The sequence below is a fragment of the Thalassophryne amazonica genome, chromosome 16 (genome assembly GCF_902500255.1).
Source record: "Thalassophryne amazonica chromosome 16, fThaAma1.1, whole genome shotgun sequence".
Taxonomy (NCBI): domain Eukaryota; kingdom Metazoa; phylum Chordata; class Actinopteri; order Batrachoidiformes; family Batrachoididae; genus Thalassophryne; species Thalassophryne amazonica.
Genome location: NC_047118.1, coordinates 23,310,817 through 23,335,479, shown reverse-complemented (window position 1 = coordinate 23,335,479; position 24,663 = coordinate 23,310,817). Strand labels below are relative to the sequence as shown.

At 39.7% G+C, this 24,663-nt stretch overlaps 1 protein-coding gene and 1 long non-coding RNA gene across 13 annotated transcripts in view; one reads left to right on the top strand and one right to left on the bottom strand.

Annotated features, from left to right (window-relative positions):
• The window catches only part of LOC117528339, a 639,388-nt gene that overhangs the window by 240,042 nt on the left and 374,683 nt on the right, over window positions 1-24,663 (top strand). The gene's annotated exons all lie outside the window — the stretch shown is intronic.
• Window positions 1-24,663, bottom strand: part of spag9a (sperm associated antigen 9a) — a 70,885-nt gene that overhangs the window by 13,722 nt on the left and 32,500 nt on the right. For 7 of the 12 annotated variants that reach the window (XM_034190941.1, XM_034190942.1, XM_034190947.1 and 4 more), the window contains 13 exons: window positions 21,131-21,224; window positions 20,911-21,032; window positions 17,537-17,548; window positions 16,986-17,000; window positions 16,645-16,702; window positions 14,789-14,941; window positions 14,473-14,524; window positions 13,928-14,058; window positions 10,500-10,556; window positions 9,089-9,253; window positions 8,790-8,919; window positions 1,437-1,526; window positions 1,124-1,225 (listed from right to left, as the gene is read on the bottom strand). In XM_034190941.1, the coding sequence (XP_034046832.1) occupies window positions 1,124-1,225; window positions 1,437-1,526; window positions 8,790-8,919; window positions 9,089-9,253; window positions 10,500-10,556; window positions 13,928-14,058; window positions 14,473-14,524; window positions 14,789-14,941; window positions 16,645-16,702; window positions 16,986-17,000; window positions 17,537-17,548; window positions 20,911-21,032; window positions 21,131-21,224 (1,181 nt within the window). The remainder of the gene's footprint in view (window positions 1-1,123; window positions 1,226-1,436; window positions 1,527-8,789; window positions 8,920-9,088; window positions 9,254-10,499; window positions 10,557-13,927; window positions 14,059-14,472; window positions 14,525-14,788; window positions 14,942-16,644; window positions 16,703-16,985; window positions 17,001-17,536; window positions 17,549-20,910; window positions 21,033-21,130; window positions 21,225-24,663) is intronic. The other 5 variants (XM_034190946.1, XM_034190952.1, XM_034190953.1 and 2 more) reach the window with 3 other exon arrangements.

Here is a 24,663-nt window from a genome sequence, read left to right as displayed (position 1 = left end):
ATTTTAAAATAATGCGCTAATTCTGAAGATTTGAACATTAACACACACAGATTCCAAAAGGCATTACGGGAAAATGACCCTCTGCTCATTATATTATTTATTTTGGGTTGATTTATTAATGTGTATTTGTAAAATATGTAATTTTTTTATTTGTAAAAAAAAAGGCTTTGCAAAACTGAAAATTCTGTTTAAGCGTGATTCAGCTCAATGACCGTATGATATTTGGGCGGGCGCTATTCACACGGATTAGCGGTACTGTGCCCACCACTGCCCATGTGTTTATTTGTCTGCTGGTTGGTTGGTTTGTTAAGAAGAACTACATTTCTATAGCGCTCTTCCATCTAGCACATGCGTCCCCAGTCATGGTCAGTACCCATTTTGGCAGCTGGGAGGACTGAGTATTTGCTAGCAGGATTACACAAACAATACTTCACAGATTTTCTTGACAGCTGGTGGAAATGAGGGGTATGGGCCAAGGAAGAAAACATTAAATTAACGAAGGTGGTGGAAAAAAATCATGAATCCACCCCATAAATGGATCCACTCCAAAAGTTAATTGTCTCACTATTACAACTTGTCCAACCACCTTAAATATTCTGAGTGGCAAATTTGAGCCCATGAACTCCACTTTGCTTGCTCTTTATCCTTTTCAGCTCTTTTCTTTGTCATGACTGGGGTCTGTGGGGAGTGTGTTTTTTCCTTTATTTAGTCTCTGCTGGTTTTCTGTCACTGGTATGTTTGCTTGGGGTTTTGGTGGTGGGACCTTTCTTTTCTGCTGTCTAATGCTTGGTGATGGACGTTCCCTTCCGGTCCCCTCTCAGCTTACCACGCCCCTTTCCAGATCCTTCCACACACACCTGTCTTGCATTTCCTTCTAATCACTCTCTCTATTAAGTCACACGTTTCACTTCTTGAGCCACTTTTGAGCCTTTTTTCCTTATTGAGCCTACCCATGTCTTTGACCTTGTCTGTGGCTCATATTTTGGATCCTGTTGTTAATCTCAGCCTGCCTACCTGTATATTGAACCCTGCCTGAAAATTTATTAAACCCTGTTTTATCGTCATCTGAATCCTGCATTTGTGTCCAGCCACGCTGTACCAGTACGCCTGACACCCTTCTTACCTTACTCTCTGTTTCCAGCTGGTCCAGACTACTCTGAGAGCCTTTTTTCTGTTTGGACAGCGTCCTTCCCCCAGACAGGTTGATGCCCGCAGCACACCACAACTGGACAATGTAGAGAAAACAGATTTCGTGATGATGGATTACTCACTAAATTGATGTCATAAAATTCACAATCAGCATTATTTATTAATACTGAATGTGAATATTGTAGCGAATAAATACCTAATTTTACTGATAACTGACAGGAATGTTGAAAATAAGTGCAACTAAAATGTACCATGTGTCCACTTTGTGGAGTTGTTTACTTGTGTACCTTCATAGAAGCATCTTTCTGGTCCAGAGGTCTCAGGTATACAGGTACTGGTAAATTAATTTTGTTCTCCATCTGTCCACCATTTGCCACCTGCCAACAGAGAATCCTTGCTTTTACCAAAATTAAAGGGAAGTTACCTCACATTATTAGCTACAAGTCAGTAGGTTAGCTGTATTATTATTATTCCAAAGTGTGCGTGGAACACAGGATGAAGCATCGTTCCACGTGGACCACAGTATAACATAAGGCCCTACCACTATGGCTGGGTGGTATGGCCTAAAATTTAAATCATGGCATAATTTTGAAGTATAGATGATAACAGCATTTATCGCAGTGTATTTGTGTTTCTTAAATTTTTTTATATAAATGCTTAGTAAAATACTGGTATGGAACTGCATGGCAGCTATAATCACACTCTTAACTGTATCACTGACATTTTTCATATAATTCAGAGGTATTTTAGAATTTTATTTTACTTATTGTGCTAAACTGCAATAATGGAAAAAAAATTGGTACAACTGCAGTAGACAACTACAAAACCTTTTTTACCAAATATAAACCCAACCTATACACAAAATGTAAACATAATTTAAAGTTATACCATAAATAACTGCTCTTCAGTCACACTGTAACAGGAATTAAGCCCCCCCCCCCCCCACACACACACACACACACACGGCTGGCCAAAGAAAGACAGGAGAAGCTTGTGCTGCACCCAGATTCTTGCCACAGGATAACAGTGTGGTGTAACTGTGTTCATATAGTCATCAAATCGTAACAGTTGTGAAATAATTACAAAATAATGTTTCACTTCTCTGATTCGCTGCTTGTTTAACACAACTGTTCTCTGTCTTTCACTTACTCTGTCTGCAATTTTAAATCTTACTAAGCTACCTCTTTTGACTGGTTTGTTCTAAATGTCCATATAAAAAGGAGTGGAACAGATTCAGGACAGGCAGTGAAATTTGCTCCTCCTCCTCCTCCTGGTGGAAGTCTCACAGGCTGGGGGCGAGTGTATAAGTACCGAGCACTGCTCTATGTTTTTCATACTACTGCAGACTGATGATGATGAAGTCTGCTCTACCATGCAAACGGTAGAGTCAACATCCATATTACAATTACTTAATTAATTACAATTAGTATTACAATTATGCTACATCTAATAAGAACACTGACCTGTATTTGTTTAATTAGCCATTACAGTCAAACAAAAAGGCAACAGTAAAATGTATAGCTAGAAACGTGTGAAACGTCTACAGAAAATATTTTGGAGATTTAAAAGACATCTCTGAAAGATTTATACAAATTTGAAGAAGCCACTGTAAATCTTGGAAATTGTAGCGTGGTTAGATTTACTTTCAGTTTGTTTCAAACCATGCTAGTTTAGGCACTTTGTTATAGCACATAAAAGATTATGAAATGTTCTTGGGGCTCAAACAATATTCTGTTTTATAGTTGACTCTAGAATGTGGGATCCCAGACATTTCAATCAACTTTCAACTTTTTTCTTGTATAGCGCCAAATCACAACAAACAGTTGCCCCAAGGCGCTCCACATTGCAAGGCAAGGCCATACAATAATTATGAAACACAGTCTACGTCTAAAGCAACATAACCAAGGGATGGTCCAGGGTCACCCGATCCAGCCCTAACTATAAGCCTTAGCGAAAAGGAAAGTTTTAAGCCTAATCTTAAAAGTAGAGAGGGTATCTGTCTCCCTGATCTGAATTGGGAGCTGGTTCCACAGGAGAGGAGCCTGAAAGCTGAAGGCTCTGCCTCCCATTCTACTCTTACAAACCCTAGGAACTACAAGTAAGCCCGCAGTCTGAGAGCGAAGCGCTCTAATGGGGTAATATGGTACTATGAGGTCCCTAAGATAAGATGGGACCTGATTATTCAAAACCTTATAAGTAAGAAGAAGAATTTTAAATTCTATTCTAGCATTAACAGGAAGCCAATGAAGGGAGGCCAACACGGGTGAGATATGCTCTCTCCTGCTAGTCCCCGTCAGTACTCTAGCTGCAGCATTCTGAACCAACTGAAGGCTTTTTAGGGAACTTTTAGGACAACCTGATAATAATGAATTACAATAGTCCAGCCTAGAGGAAACAAATGCATGAATTAGTTTTTCAGCATCACTCTGAGACAAGACCTTTCTGATTTTAGAGATATTGCGTAAATGCAAAAAAGGCAGTCCTACATATTTGTTTAATATGCGCTTTGAATGACATATCCTGATCAAAAATAACTCCAAGATTTCTCACAGTATTACTAGAGATCAGGGAAATGCCATCCAGAGTAACGATCTGGTTAGACACCATGCTTCTAAGATTTGTGGGGCCAAGTACAATAACTTCAGTTTTATCTGAGTTTAAAAGCAGGAAATTAGAGGTCATCCATGTCTTTATGTCTGTAAGACAATCCTGCAGTTTAGCTAATTGGTGCGTATCCTCTGGCTTCATGGATAGATAAAGCTGGGTATCATCTGCGTAACAATGAAAATTTAAGCAATACCGTCTAATAATACTGCCCAAGGGAAGCATGTATAAAGTGAATAAAATTGGTCCTAGCACAGAACCTTGTGGAACTCCATAATTAACTTTAGTCTGTGAAGAAGATTCCCCATTTACATGAACAAACTGTAATCTATTAGACAAATATGATTCAAACCACCGCAGCGCAATGCCTTTAATACCTATGACATGCTCTAATCTCTGTAATAAAATTTTATGGTCAACAGTATCAAAAGCAGCACTGAGGTCCAACAGAACAAGCACAGAGATAAGTCCACTGTCCGAAGCCATAAGAAGATCATTTGTAACCTTCACTAATGCTGTTTCTGTACTATGATGAATTCTAAAACCTGACTGAAACTCTTCAAATAGATCATTCCTCTGCAGGTGATCAGTTAGCTGTTTTACAACTACCCTCTCAAGAATCTTTGAGAGAAAAGGAAGGTTGGAGATTGGCCTATAATTAGCTAAGATAGCTGGGTCAAGTGATGGCTTTTTAAGTAATGGTTTAATTACTGCCACCTTAAAGGCCTGTGGTACATAACCAACTAACAAAGATAGATTGATCATATTTAAGATTGAAGCATTAAATAATGGTAGGACTTCCTTGAGCAGCCTGGCAGGAATGGGGTCTAATAAGCATGTTGATGGTTTGGATGAAGTAACTAATGAAAATAACTCAGACAGAACAATCGGAGAGAAAGAGTCTAACCAAATACCGGCATCACTGAAAGCAGCCAAAGATAACGATACATCTTTGGGATGGTTATGAGTAATTTTTTCTCTAATAGTCAAAATTTTGTTAGCAAAGAAAGTCATGAAGTCATTACTAGTTAACATTTCACATGTTCCAAGCAAAATGAAGATATATGCTATTCTTAGTGAGTTTTGGTGCCATCCGGTGGACACAGGCATAAGAATTCATTGGGGATTTGTGGATATCCAAGTTCACAGGAAACATGTGTCCTGGCATATATACAGCGATTGATACAGGGACCCATGCAGCACGTTGCTATGCTGTAAAGAAACACCTGGGCAGTGTTTTTTTTTTGTGTGTGTTTCTGGGTCCTCAGTCTTTGAGGTTGAAAAATGCCTGAGAAGAGCTTATGGAGTCGTGAGGATGCTGGATAGAAGTATTTATCGATATTTTTGCAGGAGAATAAAGTCTTACCGTATGATATAAGATTTGAATACTAATCAGTGACCTCAGCTAACGACTGGATGACTATGGCACCAGGTGTCTTCAGAGGATCCTTGGGTACCGCCAAAAGAACATTGTGTCAAATGAATAGTTACTTTTGGAGACTCAAATTAGTATTACTTGCATGGTGAGGGACGACAGAGCTACCACATATGACTACAGTGGGGGAAATAAGTATTTGATCCACTGTCAATTTTGCAGGTTTTCCCACCTACAAAGAATGTTGAGGTCTGTCACTTTTATCGTAGGCTGACTTAACTGTGAGAGACAGAATCTAAAAAAAATCCAGGAAATCACATTGTATGATTTTTAAATAATTAATTTGCATTTTATTGCATGAAATAAGTATTTGATCACCTGCCAACGAGCAATAATTCTGGCTCTCACAGACCTGTTATTTCTTCTTTATGAAGCCTTCCTATTCTGTACTCGTTACCTGTATTAACTGCACCTGTTTTAACTCCTTACCTGTAAAAAAGACACCTGTCCACACACTCAATTAATCACACTATCCACTATGGCCAAGACCAAAGAGCTGTCTAAGGACACCAGGGACAAAACTGTAGACCTGCACAAGGCTGGGATGGACTACAGGACAACAGGCAAACAGCTTGGTAGAAGACAACAACTGTTGGTGTAATTATTAGAAAATGGAAGAAACACAAGATGATAGTCTTCCTCAGTCTGGGATTCCATGCAAGATCTCACTTCGTGGGGTAAGAATGATGCTGAGAAAGTCCAGAACTACACGGGAGGACCTGGTCAATGACCTGAAGAGAGCTGGGATCACAGTCACAAAGATTACATTAGTAACACACGATGCCATCATTGTTTAAAATCCTGCAGAGCAGCAAGGTCCCCCTGCTCAAGCCAGCGTATGTCCAGGCCTGTCTGAAGTTCACCCGTGACCATCTAGATGATCCAGAGGAGGCATGGGAGAAGGTCATGTGGTCAGTTGAGACCAAAATAGAGCTTTTTGGAATCAACTCCACTTACCATGTTTAGAGGATGAGAACAACCCCAAGAAAACCATCCCAACTGTGAAGCATGGAGGTGGAAACATCATTTTTGCGGGTGCTTTTCTGCAAAGGGGACAGGACGACTGCACCGTATTTAAGGGAGGATGGATGGGGTCTTGTATCACGAGATTCTGGCAAACAACCTCCTTTCCCCAGTAAAAACACTGAAGATGGGTCGTGGCTGGCTTCCAGCATGACAATGACCCCAAACACACAGCCAGAGCAACTAAGGAGGGGCTCCGTAAGAAGCATCTCAAGGTCCTGGAGTGGCCTGGCCAGTCTCCAGACTTGAACTCAATAGAAAATCTTTGGAGGGAGCTGAAACTCCAAACCTGAAAGATTTGGAGAAGCTCTGTATGGAGAAGTGGACCAAAATCCCTGCTGCAGTGTGTGAAATCTTGGTCAAGAACTACAGGAAACGTCTGACCTCTGTAATGGCAAACAAATGTTTCTGTACAAAATGCTAAGGTCTGTTTTTCTAGTGGATCAAATACTTATTTCATGCAATAAAATGTAAATTAATTATTTAAAAATCATACTATGTGATTTTCTAGATTTTTTTTAGATTCTGTCTCTCACAGTTGAAGTGTACCTACAATAAAAAATTACAGACCTCAACATTCTTTGTAGGTGGGAAAACCTGCAAAATTGACAGTGGATCAAATACTTATTTCCCCCACTGCATGTGATGTGTTTTTCTGTGCATGCACGTGCCTCATTGCTGAGGACCGTTGCAACTGGAAAAGGCCAAGGTGATGCCCACATTTCACCTGGCTGCAGGAGAAATATGGCTACTTTAAAGATGTGGGGATGGGCCGGTTGTCTGTCTGAGTATTTCTCAGTCAGTATCAAAGAGGTTACATAGTGTGATGGATGCTGTGATCACGTGGCACCAGTGCATGCTCCCAAAGCTGACCATAGCTTGTATTTAAATTTCAGACAGTTGTCTACCACACTGGCATCTAAATGTAGCCATTGGAGATGACGTTATAGTAGACGAATTACATTTATGCTATCCAGCACCGGAAAATGCTGCAAAAGTCCCTCATATTAATCGACATAATTGCGACAGGACACCAGTTTCATGCCAATGCAGAATTCATATATCTATGGAGGGTTAAAAATAAAAACTATCTGCAAAAGGCATGGACATTGTTATATAAGCCAAAATCAAGTCAAACGCACTCCTCACTAACTTTGAACTGTGTGAATGTAAATGCTAATTTCTTGTTTATAGACACTCTGTTCCACTTGTTTCCTATTTACCGTATTTTCCGGACTATAAGTCGCACCGGAGTATAAGTCGCACCAGCCAGTTTATCCATTATAAAGAAAAATAAACCATAAATAAGTCGCACCGGAGTATAAGTCGCACCAGCCACTTTATCATTATAAAGAAAAATAAACCATAAATAAGTTGCACTGGACTATAAGTCCCATGGACATACAGGTATGTTAACTTAACATGAAAAGTTCAGATGATAATATTGTGACGGCTACCGTTTTCAGATGCATATTTCACTAGTCGTAACTTACAATCTGCAGAGTGTGATTTTCTTTTTGGTGGCATTTTTTCGGGCCTTCTCCGTTGTCTTGTTAAGTTATCAGTAACGTTGAAATTTTTATTTTTCTATGGTAGTCAGAAGTCGCAGGAACAGTCACACAAGCCTTGAGTGCCCTCTCGTGAGCTGCATTTACCTACAGATGTTTGTATTTTGCGGACCACATTGCGAGCCAAACCATGCAGCACCTACCTGCGCAGCTCATGACCACCCAGCGTTGTCGATCCAGCTCCTTCCAAGTGCAGACGCTAATCCTCCGCTGTCGCTCAGTGTTCCCATGCAGCTCTCAGTGTCAACTCTGCTCACACTGATATCCAAGGGTTGAAGCTGTTTTGTTAGCCGTCCCGGAATAAACACCATGTTCGTCTGCTTCAAACGCTATTCACAATCTTTGACGCCAGCTCCTTCCAAGTGCACACACTAATCCTCCGCCGTCGCTCACCCGGTGCTCCCACGCAGCTCTCAGCGTCAACTTAAACACTCTGCTCACACTGATATCCAAGGGTTGAAGCTGTTTTGTTAGCCGTCCCGGAATAAACACCATGTTCGTCTGCTTCAAACGCTATTCACAATCTTCGACGCCAGCTCCTTCCAAGTGCACACACTAGTCCTCCGCCGTCGCTCACCCGGTGCTCCCACGCAGCTCTCAGCGTCAACTTAAACACTCTGCTCACACTGATATCCAAGGGTTGAAGCTGTTTTGTTCGCCATGCCGGAATAACAGCAAGCACCGTATTCGTCAGCTTCACACGCTGTGGGTGAGGTGAGGAATACGCGTCCAACGTTCTGTTCTCTGATTGGTTATCGCGACCAGCGTGACTTATAGGACGGCCGCCATACTACAGTGTCCATGATGCATTGCATTTCCTTTTCTGGTGGCCATTTTAAAACATAGATCGACTCTGTCACGTAAAATTGTTTTGTTACAGTAAATTAATTGAGATCCTACCGGTATATTTTTCATTTATAAGTCGCACCGGAGTATAGGTCGCACCCCCGGCCAAAATATGTAAAAAAGTGCGACTTATAGTCCGGAAAATACGGTACTTTGTTTCCCACCTTGTATTTGCCGGGCAGGCTCCAGCCATGTGCAGTAACGCGACCATCCTCTTTCTGCATGTGTGCCTTGACCTGTCTGTACTGGGCTCTCTTTTGCTCTTTACGTGATGGTGAACTGCACTGGTCCTTTCTACCAAAAGAAGAAAAAAATAGAAAAATGTGATCAGATAACATAAAGAACATTAAGTAACGTGAACATTAACATCCCAGTGTAAGAACTCCAGCAGACATCAAACATCAAAGGTTAACACACCAACATAAAAAAAACAGCATTTATATTTTAAATAAATGGGCCTCACTCTTCATTGAGAAAGTCGAAGGTCTTGGACTTTTCTGTGGGGAACTGGGAGAAGGTGCTGCTCCTCTTTACCAGGCTGCCCGGGGAGTTGTACCTTACGTTGGATTGAGACTCCACCTTCTTTATCGCTGGGGCGCTGGAGGAGGAGCTAAAGAGTCGGCTGAAGCTGTAGTTAGTGGAGTGACAGAAAGCCACAGAGGTGGGAGGAGCCAATGGGAGTGAAGGGAAAGAACAGGGGTCATCCATCTTACCATTCAGTGGCACATCATGATATTGTGGCATGACATTAAATTCAAATGTCCACAAAATCCACAATCTGGATCTGATCTGGATCAAACTTTGTCAGCTGACAGTGAGTGCCAGTCTGTACCTCACTTTTAAATATGAGAATGATTGGGGCACATTTGATTAAGATATAATGGAAAATACACATTAAAAGGGGTTTCAATGTTAAATTTAAATGTCCACAAAATCTGTAATCTGAATCAAATCTGGATCAAACTTTGTCAGTTGATAAAAGATACCATCCTACATAATGCTCTCAAATATGAAAATAACTTGATCTTTTTTTGACAAAGTTATGAATTTTTGAAAATTTGTTCAATGTTAAACAAAGGGATTTTTCCAAGATTTTTCCTGACTTTGACCTTTGACCTATGACCTTGAAAATTTAATCAGTTCTTGCCTATCAGGATATGAATCTTCAGTAAAAAAAATTCATAATGATAAATGAAAAAGTGTGGGCTCCAGGCTGCTCACAATCAAACAGACAAAGAAACAAACAAACAGGGGTCAAAACACAACCTCCTCCAACTTTGTTGTCGGAGGTAATCATCCATAACAGTGTGCTCACAAAAATTAAAATATCAATTTAAAATATCACAGACTTAAAAATAAACATCTTACAGTCTTCTTTATGCAGAGAATTAATATAACATTGACCAAACAGATTTCATCCTGGTGTTTAACCAGACTTAAACCAAAAGAGAATATGTATTTTAGGTACAGGAGGGTTTAATATTAGGTGATACTTTATTTATGTTGGTTTATTTGAGCAAATGGAGCAGGAAAATGTGAAGACACACAACAGGCAAGAGACATGAAAGCCTGAGGAACAAAGAGTCACATATGAACGAGTTTATGGATAAAGAAACATCTGGGTTGTATCCATTTGTCATAAAGCAGCACATCTGGATCAGTGGAAGGTTTGACTGGGAGAAGGTTTCTTAAACTATCTTTACCTAATGCTGCAGAATCAACAGCACACCCCAGAAAATACGAGAAAAAGAAAAAAAAAAATTACCTAAAGAAGGTCAAGGCTAAGAACTTTGGTACAAAATAATCATTTAGTTTTTGTTTGTACCGTATTTGCTAAACTCATTTGTTTGTTTTGTAGATTTTAGAGGACTCACAACTGCCAAATGCTGGATTTCTTCTTTTCTGTTAGAGTGGGATTCTCCCTCGAGGCCCTAAGAGAAGGACAAAATGACATGTTGCATCTTAAGACAATTTGAGACAGATAAGGCCAACAAGTGGCCTACTGCAGCTTACACTTGTGCAAACAAAGCAAGTCAGAGTACCAAAGCAATGACAAGAGCTCAAACACATAAAACAGCATAAGTGGTACTGAACCAGCATTAATTCTGACACCATATTTTGGTTTAGTTTTAGTCATAATATGGTCATCTGAACTGATGTGGTTTTAGCTGACTAAATATCATAAGATTTTACTCCAGTAAAATCTTATATTGAGTCAACTACACTAAAACAAAAACAATTCAGGTGACTAAATTATGACTAAAGCCAATTATTTTTCTCACCCTTTTGATCAGGGATATTTTCCAACATGCAAACAGTAACAGGTTTAAGCTTTAAAGTCACTCTAAAACAGAATTTAGCTTCTGTTATGTGACCTGGGCCCGGTTTCATAAAGCAGCCTAATGTTTTAGTCTACTAAATTACTTAGTCAACTACAGCTAGTCGCCCAACATTATCTGTCTAATCTCCATTTTACATCGACCGCTAAACTTGTAGATTAGCTGTTTTATGTTAGTCGACGATTTTCAAGGGCATAACAGCTTCACGAGCCCCGTTGCTGTGAAACGCCTCCAATGCACAACAGTTTTGTTTACGTCCAGGTTGGTCATTGTCATGAACTATCCAGCCTTTGTTTCATTAACTGGCTTTATTAACATTTGCGGACACATACAAACTGCAGAACAATGGGCTTAGCTCTTAGCCTAGCAGTTCTTCTACACTTCCGTTAAGCCTTTTTGTGCGCACAACACTGCTCAGTGTAACAGTGAGCCAAAAGTAACCATGGCCAAAAGTGGAGGAAGCTCTCCTTTTGGAGGACTATGAGTGACGTAGGGGTGCTCTCGAGTGTTCCATCAAGTGGTGGTACATGATAGCTGCTATTTTTGAGGTAAGACATTGAAGTTTTGTCAACTAAAATGAGATTAGCCTCCTCTGTATCAGGCTAAAAAGTTTAGTCAGGTTATGCGAAACTTTGGCCAACTAAGCGCTTTGTGCAATGACTAATGTCAAAAAAATTAGTGAACTAAGTGAGTTAATTTGAGTAAACAAGATTAGATTGCTTCATGAAACTCAGCCCTGGGCCCAGTTTCATGAATAGGGATGGGTATCGATAAGATTTTATCTATATCAATTCCGCTTATCGATCCGATTCCTTATCGATTCCCTTATCGGTACCTCTTGTGAATTTTTTGTGTACTAAAAGTAGGCTTTACAGGTTTTCTATGTCAAAGAGTCAAAGAGCTTTTTCTTATCGTGCACCCGCTCTGTGGAACAGTCTTCCTGCGACCATGAGGCAGACAGAGTCCGTGGACATTTTTAAGTCTTGACTTAAAGCCTGTTTTTATTCTCTTACTTATTAATAGTTTTTATTTTTTTACCTGTTTTATTCTTTTACTTCTGTTTTTAATTATGTATTTGAATTTTTTCTATTCATTTATTTTAATTTTTTTTATGTTGAACTGTTCTATGTGAGGTGCCTTGAGATGGCTTTTGTTGTGATTTGGTGCTTTATAAGCCGATTAAATTAAAATTGAATTGAAATTGAACATTTTATTGAGTCTTAAAGTAAATAAATATGAAATTGGTCACTGGATCCTTAAACTCTGGACATAATAAACTCTACATGGTGGATCCTTGATCTCTGGACATAAATAGAAATAAACAAAATCTGTAGTTTTTGTCAAAAGCATTTCCTTTCAGACATTATTGGCATGAATGTCTTTCCATACATCTGAGCTGAGCTCTTACAGCTGGCTGTGCTTCACGTCAGGATGTAATTTATAAAGAATGCAACACGTCTCATTTTGGGAGGAAAAAAAACATTTTAGTCGATTGTAGTTTCTTGTCTGTATTACAAGGTTTGTAAGAGCTGTCATTTTATTTAAAGCGGCAATTCGTTTTGAAGTTATTAATTCTGACCAGACTCTGTCTCAGCAGAGAGCTGCGCAGCGTTTGGAGTTGTGCTAACGGAAGACGATAGAAACGAGGACGATTCTCGTTTCTTGACTGCAACAAGACAAGAGTCCCAGTTAGTGACTTTAATCCACACAAAAGTGACTCATGATATTTTAATGGCTTTGAGAGGGGTTAAGAAGCGGACTTGACATTTCTGAAGAGCAGCGAATCAAAGAACCAGTGGATCGAAGCATTGTTTCACTGGTTCACGCTTCAAAGTCGTGTCGTGCTGCAGAAACGATTGATTACAGAGCTGCTGCAGAGTCTGTAATCAACAGAGAGGAATGATCATTTTCCCGACAAACACCCTCAAAAACAACGGCCGCTCTGAAGGACCAATAAGGACCAATAAGGGAATCGTTAAGCAAAAAGGCTATTGATATTTCTTAACGATACTCGAAAAGAACCGGTTCTCGATACACATTCCTATTCATGAAGCAATCTAATGTTTCAGTCTACTAAACTTACTTAGTTGACTACGATTAGTCGTCCAACATTATCCGGCTTATCACCATTTCACATGGACGGCTAAACTTGTAGACTGGCCGTCTTATGTGAGTCGACAGTTTTCACCAGCATAACGGCCTTGCACGTGCCGTTGCCAAGAGATGGCTCCAATACGCAACAATTATGTTTACTTCCGGGTTGTTGTTGTCATCAACTCTCTAGCCTGTTTCGTTAACTGGCTTCATCAACATTTACGGATCCATACAAACTGCTTAGCACTTAACCTAGCAGTTTCACTCTTCAGTTTCTTCTTCTACACTCCTCTCCTGTGAAGCCTTTTTGTGCACACAACACTGCTCTGCGTAACAGCAATGCTCAGTGACTAATGTGAGAACTGTCACAAACACATCATGACAGTCGTCATCTGGTGCAACCATGGCCAAAAGCAGAGGAAGCTCGCCTTTTGTAGGAATATGAGCGATGTAAGGGGCTCTTGAAAGTTCCATCAGTTGGTGGTACGATTGCTGCCATTTTTGAGGTAAGACATTGAGGTTTTGTCAAGTACAAGATTAGCCTCCACTCTACCAGGCTAAAAACTTGAGTCGGGTAACGTGAAACTTTAGCTGACTAATTGCTTTGTGCAATAACTAACATAAAACATAACTGACATAAACATAACATAACATAACTGAGTTTGTTTGACTAAATAAGATTAGACTGCTTCATGAAACCGGGCCCTGCTTACTGATTAGATGTAAAATCAGACATTGCACAGGACTTTGTGTTGGTTTCCCCATATGATATGATGTTCTACAACTTGGAAAAATATATTTTTTATTGTTGTTTTAGCTTTATGTGGAACCGTTACAACGACTGACTGCGCATTTCCTCATCACCTCACCTGATCATCTCTGTCCACCGCACTGCTTCTTGCAGCTCCATTAGTCTCTCTTTGTACTGGTTCCTCTCCATCAGGACTCTGGCCATTTCCACACGGGTGAAGCGCCTCCTCTGGGCTGTCGGCACATCGCTCTGCGATAGCGAGAAAATGCACACACAGGATGAATAGTTGTCTGCCAGCATTACTATACATACAGTTGCAATGAACAATTATTTTCATTATCGATTAATCAGTATTTTCTCAATGAACTGATTAGTTGTTTGGACCATAAATGTTAGAAAATGCCAAAAAAAGGTTGATCAGTGTTTCCCAAAGCTCAAATTAATGTCTTCAAATGTCTTGTTTTGACCACAACCCAAAAATATTCCATTTACTGTCAAACAGGAGTAAAGAAACCAGAAGATATTCACATTTCAGAAGCAGAAATCAGCAAAAAGTTAAATTTTTAAAAGATAATTTAAAATAATTAATTATTGGAACTTGGAATTTAATTATAGATTAACAATTCACCATTGTAGCTCCATATTAAAATGCCAAAAACTTACATCTTCTTCATCTTTAGTTTTCTGTTTTGTCTCCTCCATCTCCACTCGAACTCTACAACAAAACATGAGATATTTTCAACAAACATGTTTTAAAATTTTCCAAAAGTTATGTAACATGATTTGTATTTCATAAAATCACGTTAATCTCAACAATGTCAAATTCTGTCACAGTCCTTCAAAAGCATAAATCTTTGCTATCTACCGACCCATTGATGAATGTGATCACACGCTAACAGCTGATTCACTCTGTAGCGTGGACTGCAGTTAACAGATTGATAATTACTAAAACAGCACTCCCTGCTGATTTCTTCCTTACTTTTTGAGTTCCTCCTCCAGCTCTCTGTTTTTATCCTCCAGCTTAGTCTTGGCTTGAAGCACAGCTTCCAGCTCTCCCTGCAGCATTTCCTTCTCACAAGTCAACTCATCCACCTTCATAATCAAGTCTTTATTCACCACATTCAGCGCGTTCCTGTACAAGAAGGAAGAAAATAACACTTTATTGTTGTATTTGACAACTTTCTGGTATAAATACTCACCTCAGCAGGTGAGTTCACTGATGCGTTCAATCATGCTTGTTAAAAACATCTGCTATGTCGATTAGCAGGAATAAAACCCAGCACACTGTTGGACCGTCATGGTTCATATGTTGCTCATCTCTGATTGAGTGAAGTTGATCATATTTACTCAAATACAGAATATTGCATTTGTCCAAAGTGTAAATCACAGTACCTCATTCAGTGTACAGGAGCAGATGTCATGAGTGCAGATGGTGCCATCTTGTGGCCACATGTAACATGCAGGATTTTCTCTATATTAAAAGCCAGGTGACCTCTGTGTACATACGTGTGCAACTTTGATCACAGAGAAACTGAGAAGAGCTGATACTTGCTGTTTGGTACGCTTATGTATTTTGGGTCAAGGATTAATGCTGCGAAAACAGAAAGTTGACAGGACTAATATTTTTGGAAAAATTAGGGATATTAGGTAACAACAGTGAACAATTGATGTTGATATCACCATTAATCAGTCCCTGGTAAGCACACAAACTTTGAACAAAGGAAATATCTCAACCTCGTCAGTTGTAAAAAAGGACATCAACTAAATGTGCCAAATAATACATGCAGTTATTAACAAACTTTCTCATTTTAATGTCCTGCACTTAGAATTAAAATCATTATAGAAACTTTGCATAATTTATTACCACCCTTGAAAAATTTCAGCTACCTATTTTATAAACACTACCCAATCTAGAGCCCGTGGATCCCCACAGGCAATGCACTAGTTTCATATGTCACTTTGAAATACAAGGACCTCCAAAAATAGTTAAACAAGAGTCATCAGAAGATGACATATCCCCCTGGTCCCTACAAATTGGTAATACAAAGTGTCGGGATCATCCAAGTAGACCTTAATGCTACATATGAATGGAATTGGTCAACTGGTTCTTGAGATATGGTGCTAACAAGGGTGGCAATGACGATATATTGCTGTGACCTTGAAACTGATCCCAAGCTCACTGTAATCAACTGGTATCAGGGGACCACCCAAGTACACCCTTATGCTAAATATGAATGAAATTGGTCAACTGGTTCTTGTGACTTCGTGCAACAAGCAAAAATGGACAGACAGACAGAAAGACAGACACTGGATGTTTCGTAGTTGTGAATCTCGCGCCGTCTCGTGGTCCGTGACTCACGCGAAAGACCAGTTTCAGCAGAGTTCCGGTTCAGAGCACAATGTAAACAAACATCATGAAGTAACAAGACAACATCAGGGCACAGCAGAAGTCCATCACAGGTGCTACACCTCCTCTAGATAACCCTCTCAACTTGGGAGAACGTGTCATCATCATAATCGTCCATGAATTCGCTAGATCAATGCCATCCATGTCCTCGTTAGCCATTGTTTACATGCGCTGTGAGACATCAGAACTCTGCTGGCACTGCAGTGCAATCTGTGAAACGCAGGGGGCTGCCGGGGGCATCATGGGAAACGTTAAAGTACCGAATGCTGACTGTTACATCCCCCATATTGCATCCTGGGGGATAAAAAGTAACTTATAGTCTTGAAAATACGGTAAATTAGGTGAACACTTTGTGAATTTATGGAAAGGTTCTGAAAAGAATAATTAAAGAATGGTGTCACAGTTATAACACAACATTACACACTTACTTTGTTTCAAGTAGTTGTGAATTCTCCTGAATGAGATTTTCAACTTCCCGACCCATACCTGAAAAGAATATCATCATCATCATCATTATTCTAATTATTATTAAAAAATGACAACATTGAGCAGGAGACACTACATAAGCACATCATGTTGTGAGGCCTGCTAACTAATAATTTACTAAAAACCAGTGAGGCTAAAGGTGTGAAATATTTCCTACACAGATTTATGTTACTATGATATTTTATGTTTTTTATGTTATTTCTGTTGATATGAATCACTTCACAAGACACAGAGTGACAGAACATATCACACAGAAGGATGGATAGAGTGGATAAAGTCTTACCAATTAAACTAAAGTCTGAGAAAACCATGCAATCCAAGTCAGGCAGAAAGAAGAAGAAAGAGAGAGAGACAGAGAGAGAGAGAGAGAGAGAGAGGTGGAGACTGTTTGAAACATGGGAATGACCAAAGCGATGGAGAAGCCCGGACTAAATATGCAGCTGTTGATTTGACAAGCAAAACACAAGAGATGCGGCTGCATCCCTAATCAAGTTAGCTAGTTAAGATAAACGTAGCAGTAAAGAAATAAAGGAATATATAAATGCCAAATATACACAAGCTGCAAAAAAGAAAGTTAGGCCAACTGTATGAAAATGAAGCATCAGTTGAACGCAAACAGTCTAAAAACAGAAAATCCCTCCTTCGTTCATGCACCAAACATTTTCTAAACGGCTAATAAATACTTTTAAACGGTTTAATACTATAACTCCCACCTGTTACCAGACATAATGAGGAAAATAGCAATGGGGGAATATGGCTTTAAATGAACAGGGAACAGAGTTCAGGAGGAAAATCGCAGAAGACTGTTTGGATAAAGACCGAGGGTATACACACCAGAGTACTCCACTGGGAATATGGACAAAAGCCAGAGGGCGAGAGACGGGGGAGAGAGAGAGGTGACGTTAACATGGGTAGATGGTCAACACGGCATATCATACGATAGCTGCACCAAAGCAAGTGTTATAAGAGAAGCTAAGTTTGTACTGTCAATAGAATAGAAGAAATAATGAGATGCATCAGTAAATTAGACGTGTGTTCATTTTGTATTATACAAAAAAACAAAAAAAAAAACCCTGAATACAATCATTTAATGTGATATTAATAAATTCTGGGCTGATTCTGATTCCCTGAAATATTTTACACACATAAACTTCAGAGGCACATTCCATCAGTCAGTTATTCTACAGCCAGGTCCAGAAGTACTTGGACATTGATGAGTTTCATCATTTTGCCTCTGTACATCACCACAATGTAGATGAAATCAAACAATTAAGATATGCGTGTAATGTAGATTTTCAGCTTTAATATAAAATGGATCACAAAAATAATGCATGAATCATTTAGAAATTACAGCCAGTTTGAGTCCCTCAATTTTGAGATCTTGTATGTAACTGGACAAAAGTTGCACTTGCCAGTTTCTGAAATCACATCCACAGACACGAATAAGTCCTTCAAAGCTGTCATGGGTGTCTTGATGGCTTCCCTCACTTTCCTCCTCCTTGCGCGGGCCCTCGAGATTTTGTGAACTGCCTACTCCAGACAGATTTACCCTACAGAGCCATACTGTTTGTATTAATGGCTGAGGTACAGTAAGTGAAGTCTAATCTTGTTTCTTGTATCCAGGCAAGAGCACTGGCTATAAAAGTGATGACTGCTTTATTCTTCTTTCTTTCAACTGTCCCCAGTTGCTCGGGGCTGCCACAGAAGATCCAGTATAGATGTGTTTTACATTGGATGTCCTTCCTGACATACAGTGAGGAAAATAAGTATTTGAACACCCTGCGGTTTTGCAAGTTCTCCCACTTAGAAATCATGGAGGGGTCTGAAATTTTCATCGTAGGTGCATGTCCACTGTGAGAGGCATAATCTAAATGCTGTCATGGTTTAAAATCCTGCAGGGCAGCAAGGTCCCCCTGCTCAAGCCAGCACATGTCCAGGCCCGTTTGAAGTTCACCAGTGACCATCTGGATGATCCAGAGGAGGCATGGGAGAAGGTCATGTGGTCAGATAAGACCAGAATAGAGCTTTTTGGAATCAACTCCACTTACCATGTTTAGAGGATAAGAACAACCCCAAGAAAACCATCCCAACCGTGAAGCATGGGGGTGGAAACATCATACTCTGGGGGTGTTCTTCTGGTCAGATGAGACCAGAATAGAGCTTTTTGGAATCAACTCCACTTACCATGTTTAGAGGATAAGAACAACTCCAAGAAAACCATCCCAACCGTGAAGCATGGGGGTGGAAACATCATACTCTGGGGGTGTTCTTCTGGAAAGGGGACATGACGACTGCACCGTATTGAAGGGAGGATGGATGGGGTCATGTATTGCGAGATTTTTGCAAACAACCTCCTTCCCTCAGTAAGAGCATTGAAGATGGGTCATGGCTGGGTCTTCCAGCATGACAATGACCCCAAACACACAGCCAGGGCAACTAAGAAGAGGCTCCGTAAGAAGCATTTCAAGGTCCTTGAGTGGCCTGGCCAGTCTCCAGACTTGAACGCAATAGAAAATCTTTGGAGGGAGCTGAAACTCCAAACCTGAAAGATCTAGAGAAGATCTGTATGGTGGAGTGGACCAAAATCCCTGCTGCAGTGTGTGAAAACCTGGTGAAAAACTACAGGAAACGTTTGACCTCTGTAACTGCAAACAAAGGATACTGTACGAAATATTAACATTGATTTTCACAGGTGTTCAAATACTTATTTGCTGCCGTAACATACAAATAAATTATTTAAAAAATCATACATTGTGATTTCTGGATTTTTTTTAGATTATGTCTCTCACAGTGGACATGCACCTAAGATGAAAATTTCAGACCCCTCCATGATTTCTAAGTGGGTGAACTTGCAAAATCGCAGGGTGTTCAAACACTTATTTTCCTCACTGTAATTCCGTTTCTACATGGAGAAACACTCTTGGTGTTCTCAAGCAGCCAAGTACCAGTCATGGCCTCACTTCAGATATTTGTGCACAGAGCAGCACAGCACCATATGAAAGAAATAAGCCTTATATTTAGTTTGTACAATTACTTAAGGCCTCTGAAAACAGAGGGACTGTGTATAAAATGGCTGTAATTCCTAAATAGTTAATGCAATATGTTTGTTAAACCACTTTAATTGATGCCAAGTCTACACTACAAGCACATCATGACTGTTTCATTTCAGCTCCACTGTGGTGGTGTACAGATGCAAAAATACTAGGGATGGGACGATCAGTCGCAATAGTCGACTACGACTAGCTACATCCAACCAGATGACGGTTTTTTATTAGTTGGCTAGTTGAAAGCCACTTATTAAGTAAATTTAACCCTTAAAAGAATAGACCTGCCGGAGCTGCCTCCACTCCCTTCCTCAGTGAAGAACCTTGGCAGGTGAATAACTTGGGCACAGATGGGTCGTCCACACCTAGTAAATGAATGCAGGTATTGTCTTCATGTGAATACTGTTTTTTTGTATTTGTGAGTTTGTGCTTATATTTGTTAAAATAAATGTCACATCTGAGTTTCATCATGAAGATTTGAAATTGACTCAATTCATTCAATATCAAATTTAATTGCTGACTAGTCGATGACTAATGGTACCCAACTAGTGGGCTAATGGTTTTCATTAGTCATCCCAACCCTAAAAAAAATACATAAATTGTGTCTCTGTTGAACTGTTGAACTGTTTATGGATTGGAATGTATGCGTTTTTATGTCTTAATTTAATTCCAAGCATGTGATGACACATGGGGAAGTGCGCTGATGTACAAAAAACACAAATGGTTTATGACAAATGTGAGGGCATGAAGGGAAGTGGCTTTTTACTCACTGAAAACTTACAACATGAGCACTTTCAGAAAAATAAAAGCATGCAGTGTGAGGGGTGAGGGATGGGAGGGTTACATTTCTCTGACGTTCATATGAACCTTTGATTTACTAGCTACCTTATAATGTCACACTGATTTTTGAAGGCCTGCAACTTGAATAAACACCTACAAACCAATGACAAAAGAGGCTTTTTATGGCTAAGTAATTAAAATGACACGGACCGCGTTTATCGGACTTTGCAAATCAACATACGGTACATTACTTCACCATAAGATTACAGATTCGTGCCTTTTCAAACTTATCCATCACAGCAAACATTAAGATACTAAACAAAAGTTTTTATGATCATGACAGTTCTTTGTTAATCAAACAAGGTTTGAGAGGTTTTTTCTCACCGAGCAGGTCGGCGCCTTCATCCACATCCCCGATGAGCCCAGTGCCTGCAGACGACAGCTCCTCAAAAAGAGAGTCTGTGTTGCGGTCAAACGCCATGTTCTCTATGCCTTTAGTAGGCGTACTGTAGGAGTAACAATTAGAGATGATGTAACTTTGTTATTGGGTTGGGTTTTTTGGGGGGCTTGGGGGGGGTACAACAGTAAGTGGTATTTGTGCTACCTGCAACCCTTGTATCCAGTGAGATCCATATCCAACTCGGGGGTGGACTCTATAATGTCCTGCACATCTGAGCTGTCCTCATTTTCAGGCAATCCTTCATAGAATACAGTCCATGCAAAAATAAAGAAGGGAAGTAAGGATGTGAGAAAACAATCTCCCCCCAAAAAACATTAGTAGTTGAAATGGGACATGTCAAACACTAACTTTTCTGAATTAATAAGCCACACTGGCGTGCTGAGCATCTCCCACTGGTAATTTGTACCACAGCATTCAATTGTCTTGGGTGAATCGCTTTAATAGATATGGTCATACTGACAGAAGCATGTCTTTTGTTTTCTGATACTGCATTTGGAAATAAAAACAACCAGCTGTGACCTCACCACATCACTATACTGGGATTTGGGTCAATACAGTGGGGTCACCTGTAGATACAGCACACATATTACAATTTAATGCTTTTAATATTTTCACTGTATACAGTACCTATAGGGTTAGGATATGAAAAAGAGCCAGCTGATAGGCTGATACTGTCCAAAAAAAAAAAAACTATGGTTGCAGGGGGACAATATATTACAGAAACTGAAAGTATAATCAGTAGAGTGGGGGTCCTTAGTGGCCCTTGGTGAAACGCAATCATCCTTAACCCCTTAACGCCCATCGTCGCATATATTCTACAATCTCTGACTCAAATATGCAACTTACCAAATTGACCTGTATGGCCGTTGTCGCAAATTTGCAACATACCATCATTATTATTATAACATTATAACATAAAGTCATTACCAGAATATCCAATATTACTATCTAGTTTTTGTGCAAAAGTGAAATTAATAATCTCAACATTATTTACCATCTACTTAAAGGCAAAAACACACACAAAACATTTTTTTTTTATATACAGCTATATAAATTTGGGCGTTAAGGGGTTAAATTCGATCTACAACCATTTAGGATGTCCAGTTCAAATCTTAAAGCATGCTGATGATGCATATGAACACAGTACAATACTATATCTCCTTTCTGAGCCTTACAGCAGGTAAGGAATGACAATGCAGCGCCCTGTCCACAGTATTTCAAACTTTTACCATGTCCCCCAGCCCTACCCCCTACATTTTCAAAATTCTTGCTGCCATTCAGGCTTCTAGCTAGACCCATTTTCGTGCCGGATAAATTACATGATTCTGGCTCGCGGCCAGGGGTGCAAGGGGTCAGAGCCCCCTGAAGCAATAGGGTTTTATACCTCTAAAACGTTATTGGCAAGCCCTATTTTAACCAAATTTGAGTGGTTTTAGATGCACTGAAAGCAAGAATACTAGACAAAAAAAAATGGCATTTATGTTGTAATATTTGTAATATCAAAGTTCTTTTTAAAATGTTTCTGTCAAAGTCTAAGTTAATAAAATAAATAATGTTGAAAAGGTTAAAAACACATTAATATTTGATGGGCACATAGCATTTGCTCTCTTCTTCTTTCATCCAGTGAAGCAGGAAGAGTATTTCTGTCATGACAGTTTTTTTCCAACATGTTTGAGTGGGATTGCATTACTTAAAAAAAAACAACAAAAAAACAATATAACCACTACTTGTCTTGTTTGAACAAGACTTGAGGCTCTCCCCATCTCTCTCTCTCCTGCCTCTCCCCTCCCCCTCCTCGCTCTCACTGGGCCTCATGTATCAACGTGTGTACGGTGATATTTGAGCGTATATGGGGTGTACGCCAAAACGGCTGCGCCACTTGGCATTTATCAATGTGGTCTTTGGCGTACGCTGCACTGAAAATATACACCAGGTCGAGAGGTGGCGTAAATTATACACCAAAATGAACCAGCGCTGGAATCCACATAAAAATGTAAATGATCAATATGATAAACAGTGCCATTATACAAATCAATGCATATGTTACATAAATAACACTTTTCCTGATTATACTACATAATAATCAATACAAATCCCGCTTTTGCGGCCTATCGAGCACGATCCGTGGCCACAGCGCTGACCGCAAAGGAAGCACTGCTCGCTTTTTTCTCCAGAGCCTGAAGCCAAAGCAGTGCTGAGCTTAACTTTATGTGGTGTGATCGTTTTAGACAATGAAATTGATAATTACAACTGTAGTGTTGTCATTCCCTTCGCCCGTGCTGCAATCAGGTTGTGTTGTCTCCATTCGTTTGTCACAATAAAATAAAGAAATAGATTTTAAGAATAAAGAAATCTGAAAATTTAGGTGTCTTATTAATTGAGCGAGCAAATATCCACATGTCAAGAATTATTGACGTGAAAAGAGAATACAGTGGTCCCTCGCTATAACGCGGTTCACCTTTCGCAGCCTCGCGGTTTCACAGAGTTTTTAGTCCAATTTGCATGCTTTTTTTTTCTGTGTTCTGCGTGTCTGTTTATAAGAATCTTCTCACCCAGAAGAAAAAAGAGCACCAACAACTACTCTTAACTGTGTTCTTCACTCGGAAACAGACACCTGCAGCCAGGTGTGAGTGGAAAAAGGCACGGCGTCAGGACAAAGAGGCGCGATCTGTGAAATACTGGTCAGTCACTATTAATAATTTCTAATGTGTCCAACCTCGTAGGTTGATCGTTAAAATTAAATTTGTTAGTTCTAAAAGCCATCATAATTATTTAAAGGAAAACGTTCTATTTTTATTTCTCAAACAAATGTTTGGGCCTGAAAACAGGTTGGTCTTATTTTTCTACTAAGGTTTGAACTTTGAGAGTGTTTACACACGAGAGAAAAGTGAGAAAATGTTCTGCCTGATTGAGAAAGTGTATAAAGTGGTTTTACAGGGTTTTTACAGCTTTAAAACGTCTATAATAATTGTAGAAAATAACGCTGACTACGTCGCGGTTTCGCGTAATACGGACTATTTTTAGAACGTAACTCCCACGATAAACGAGGGACCACTAACACTTTTTTGATTATACTACAAAACAATTAATACGACAGCCGCTTTTGATGCTCTATTGGCACGCATCGTGATTGGTGGAGTTCTTTCTCTTTGCCGTCTTCCTGGCTTCCATGTCGTAAAATGAGGGTGTGTCTGAAGCGGAGTCTGAATATTTATGGGCGTGTTTATTATAATTACGATTGTTTTCACCCGCCGCATTTATCAAGGTCACGTCAGGCGTACGCCGGAAATGGGCAGGTGCGCACTGCTTGATACATGTCACGGCAACTTTGGTGTACTTCAAATTTACACCGTAAATTTACGCCACAAGTGCGCAACTTTGATACATGAGGCCCACTGTCAGTGTGGTTTTCCTCTGAGCTTTTTGGAAACAGGAGCCTTTAAACTGTAAAATAAACTGTAAACTTCTGAATATATCAGCATCTACGAACACTGACACTCTGGATTATTGTAATGAAACATTTTAATGGAGTTTTGTTTCCTTTAAGTCAGAGTGGAGAGAGGTGCTGTGCATCCCCATTCTGATCTGCTTTCAGCAAACGCTGAAAGCAGCTGACTGCTGATCTTGCTGCGGTTTGTGGCAGAGATATGAAAAAAATGAGAAATATATTTCTTATT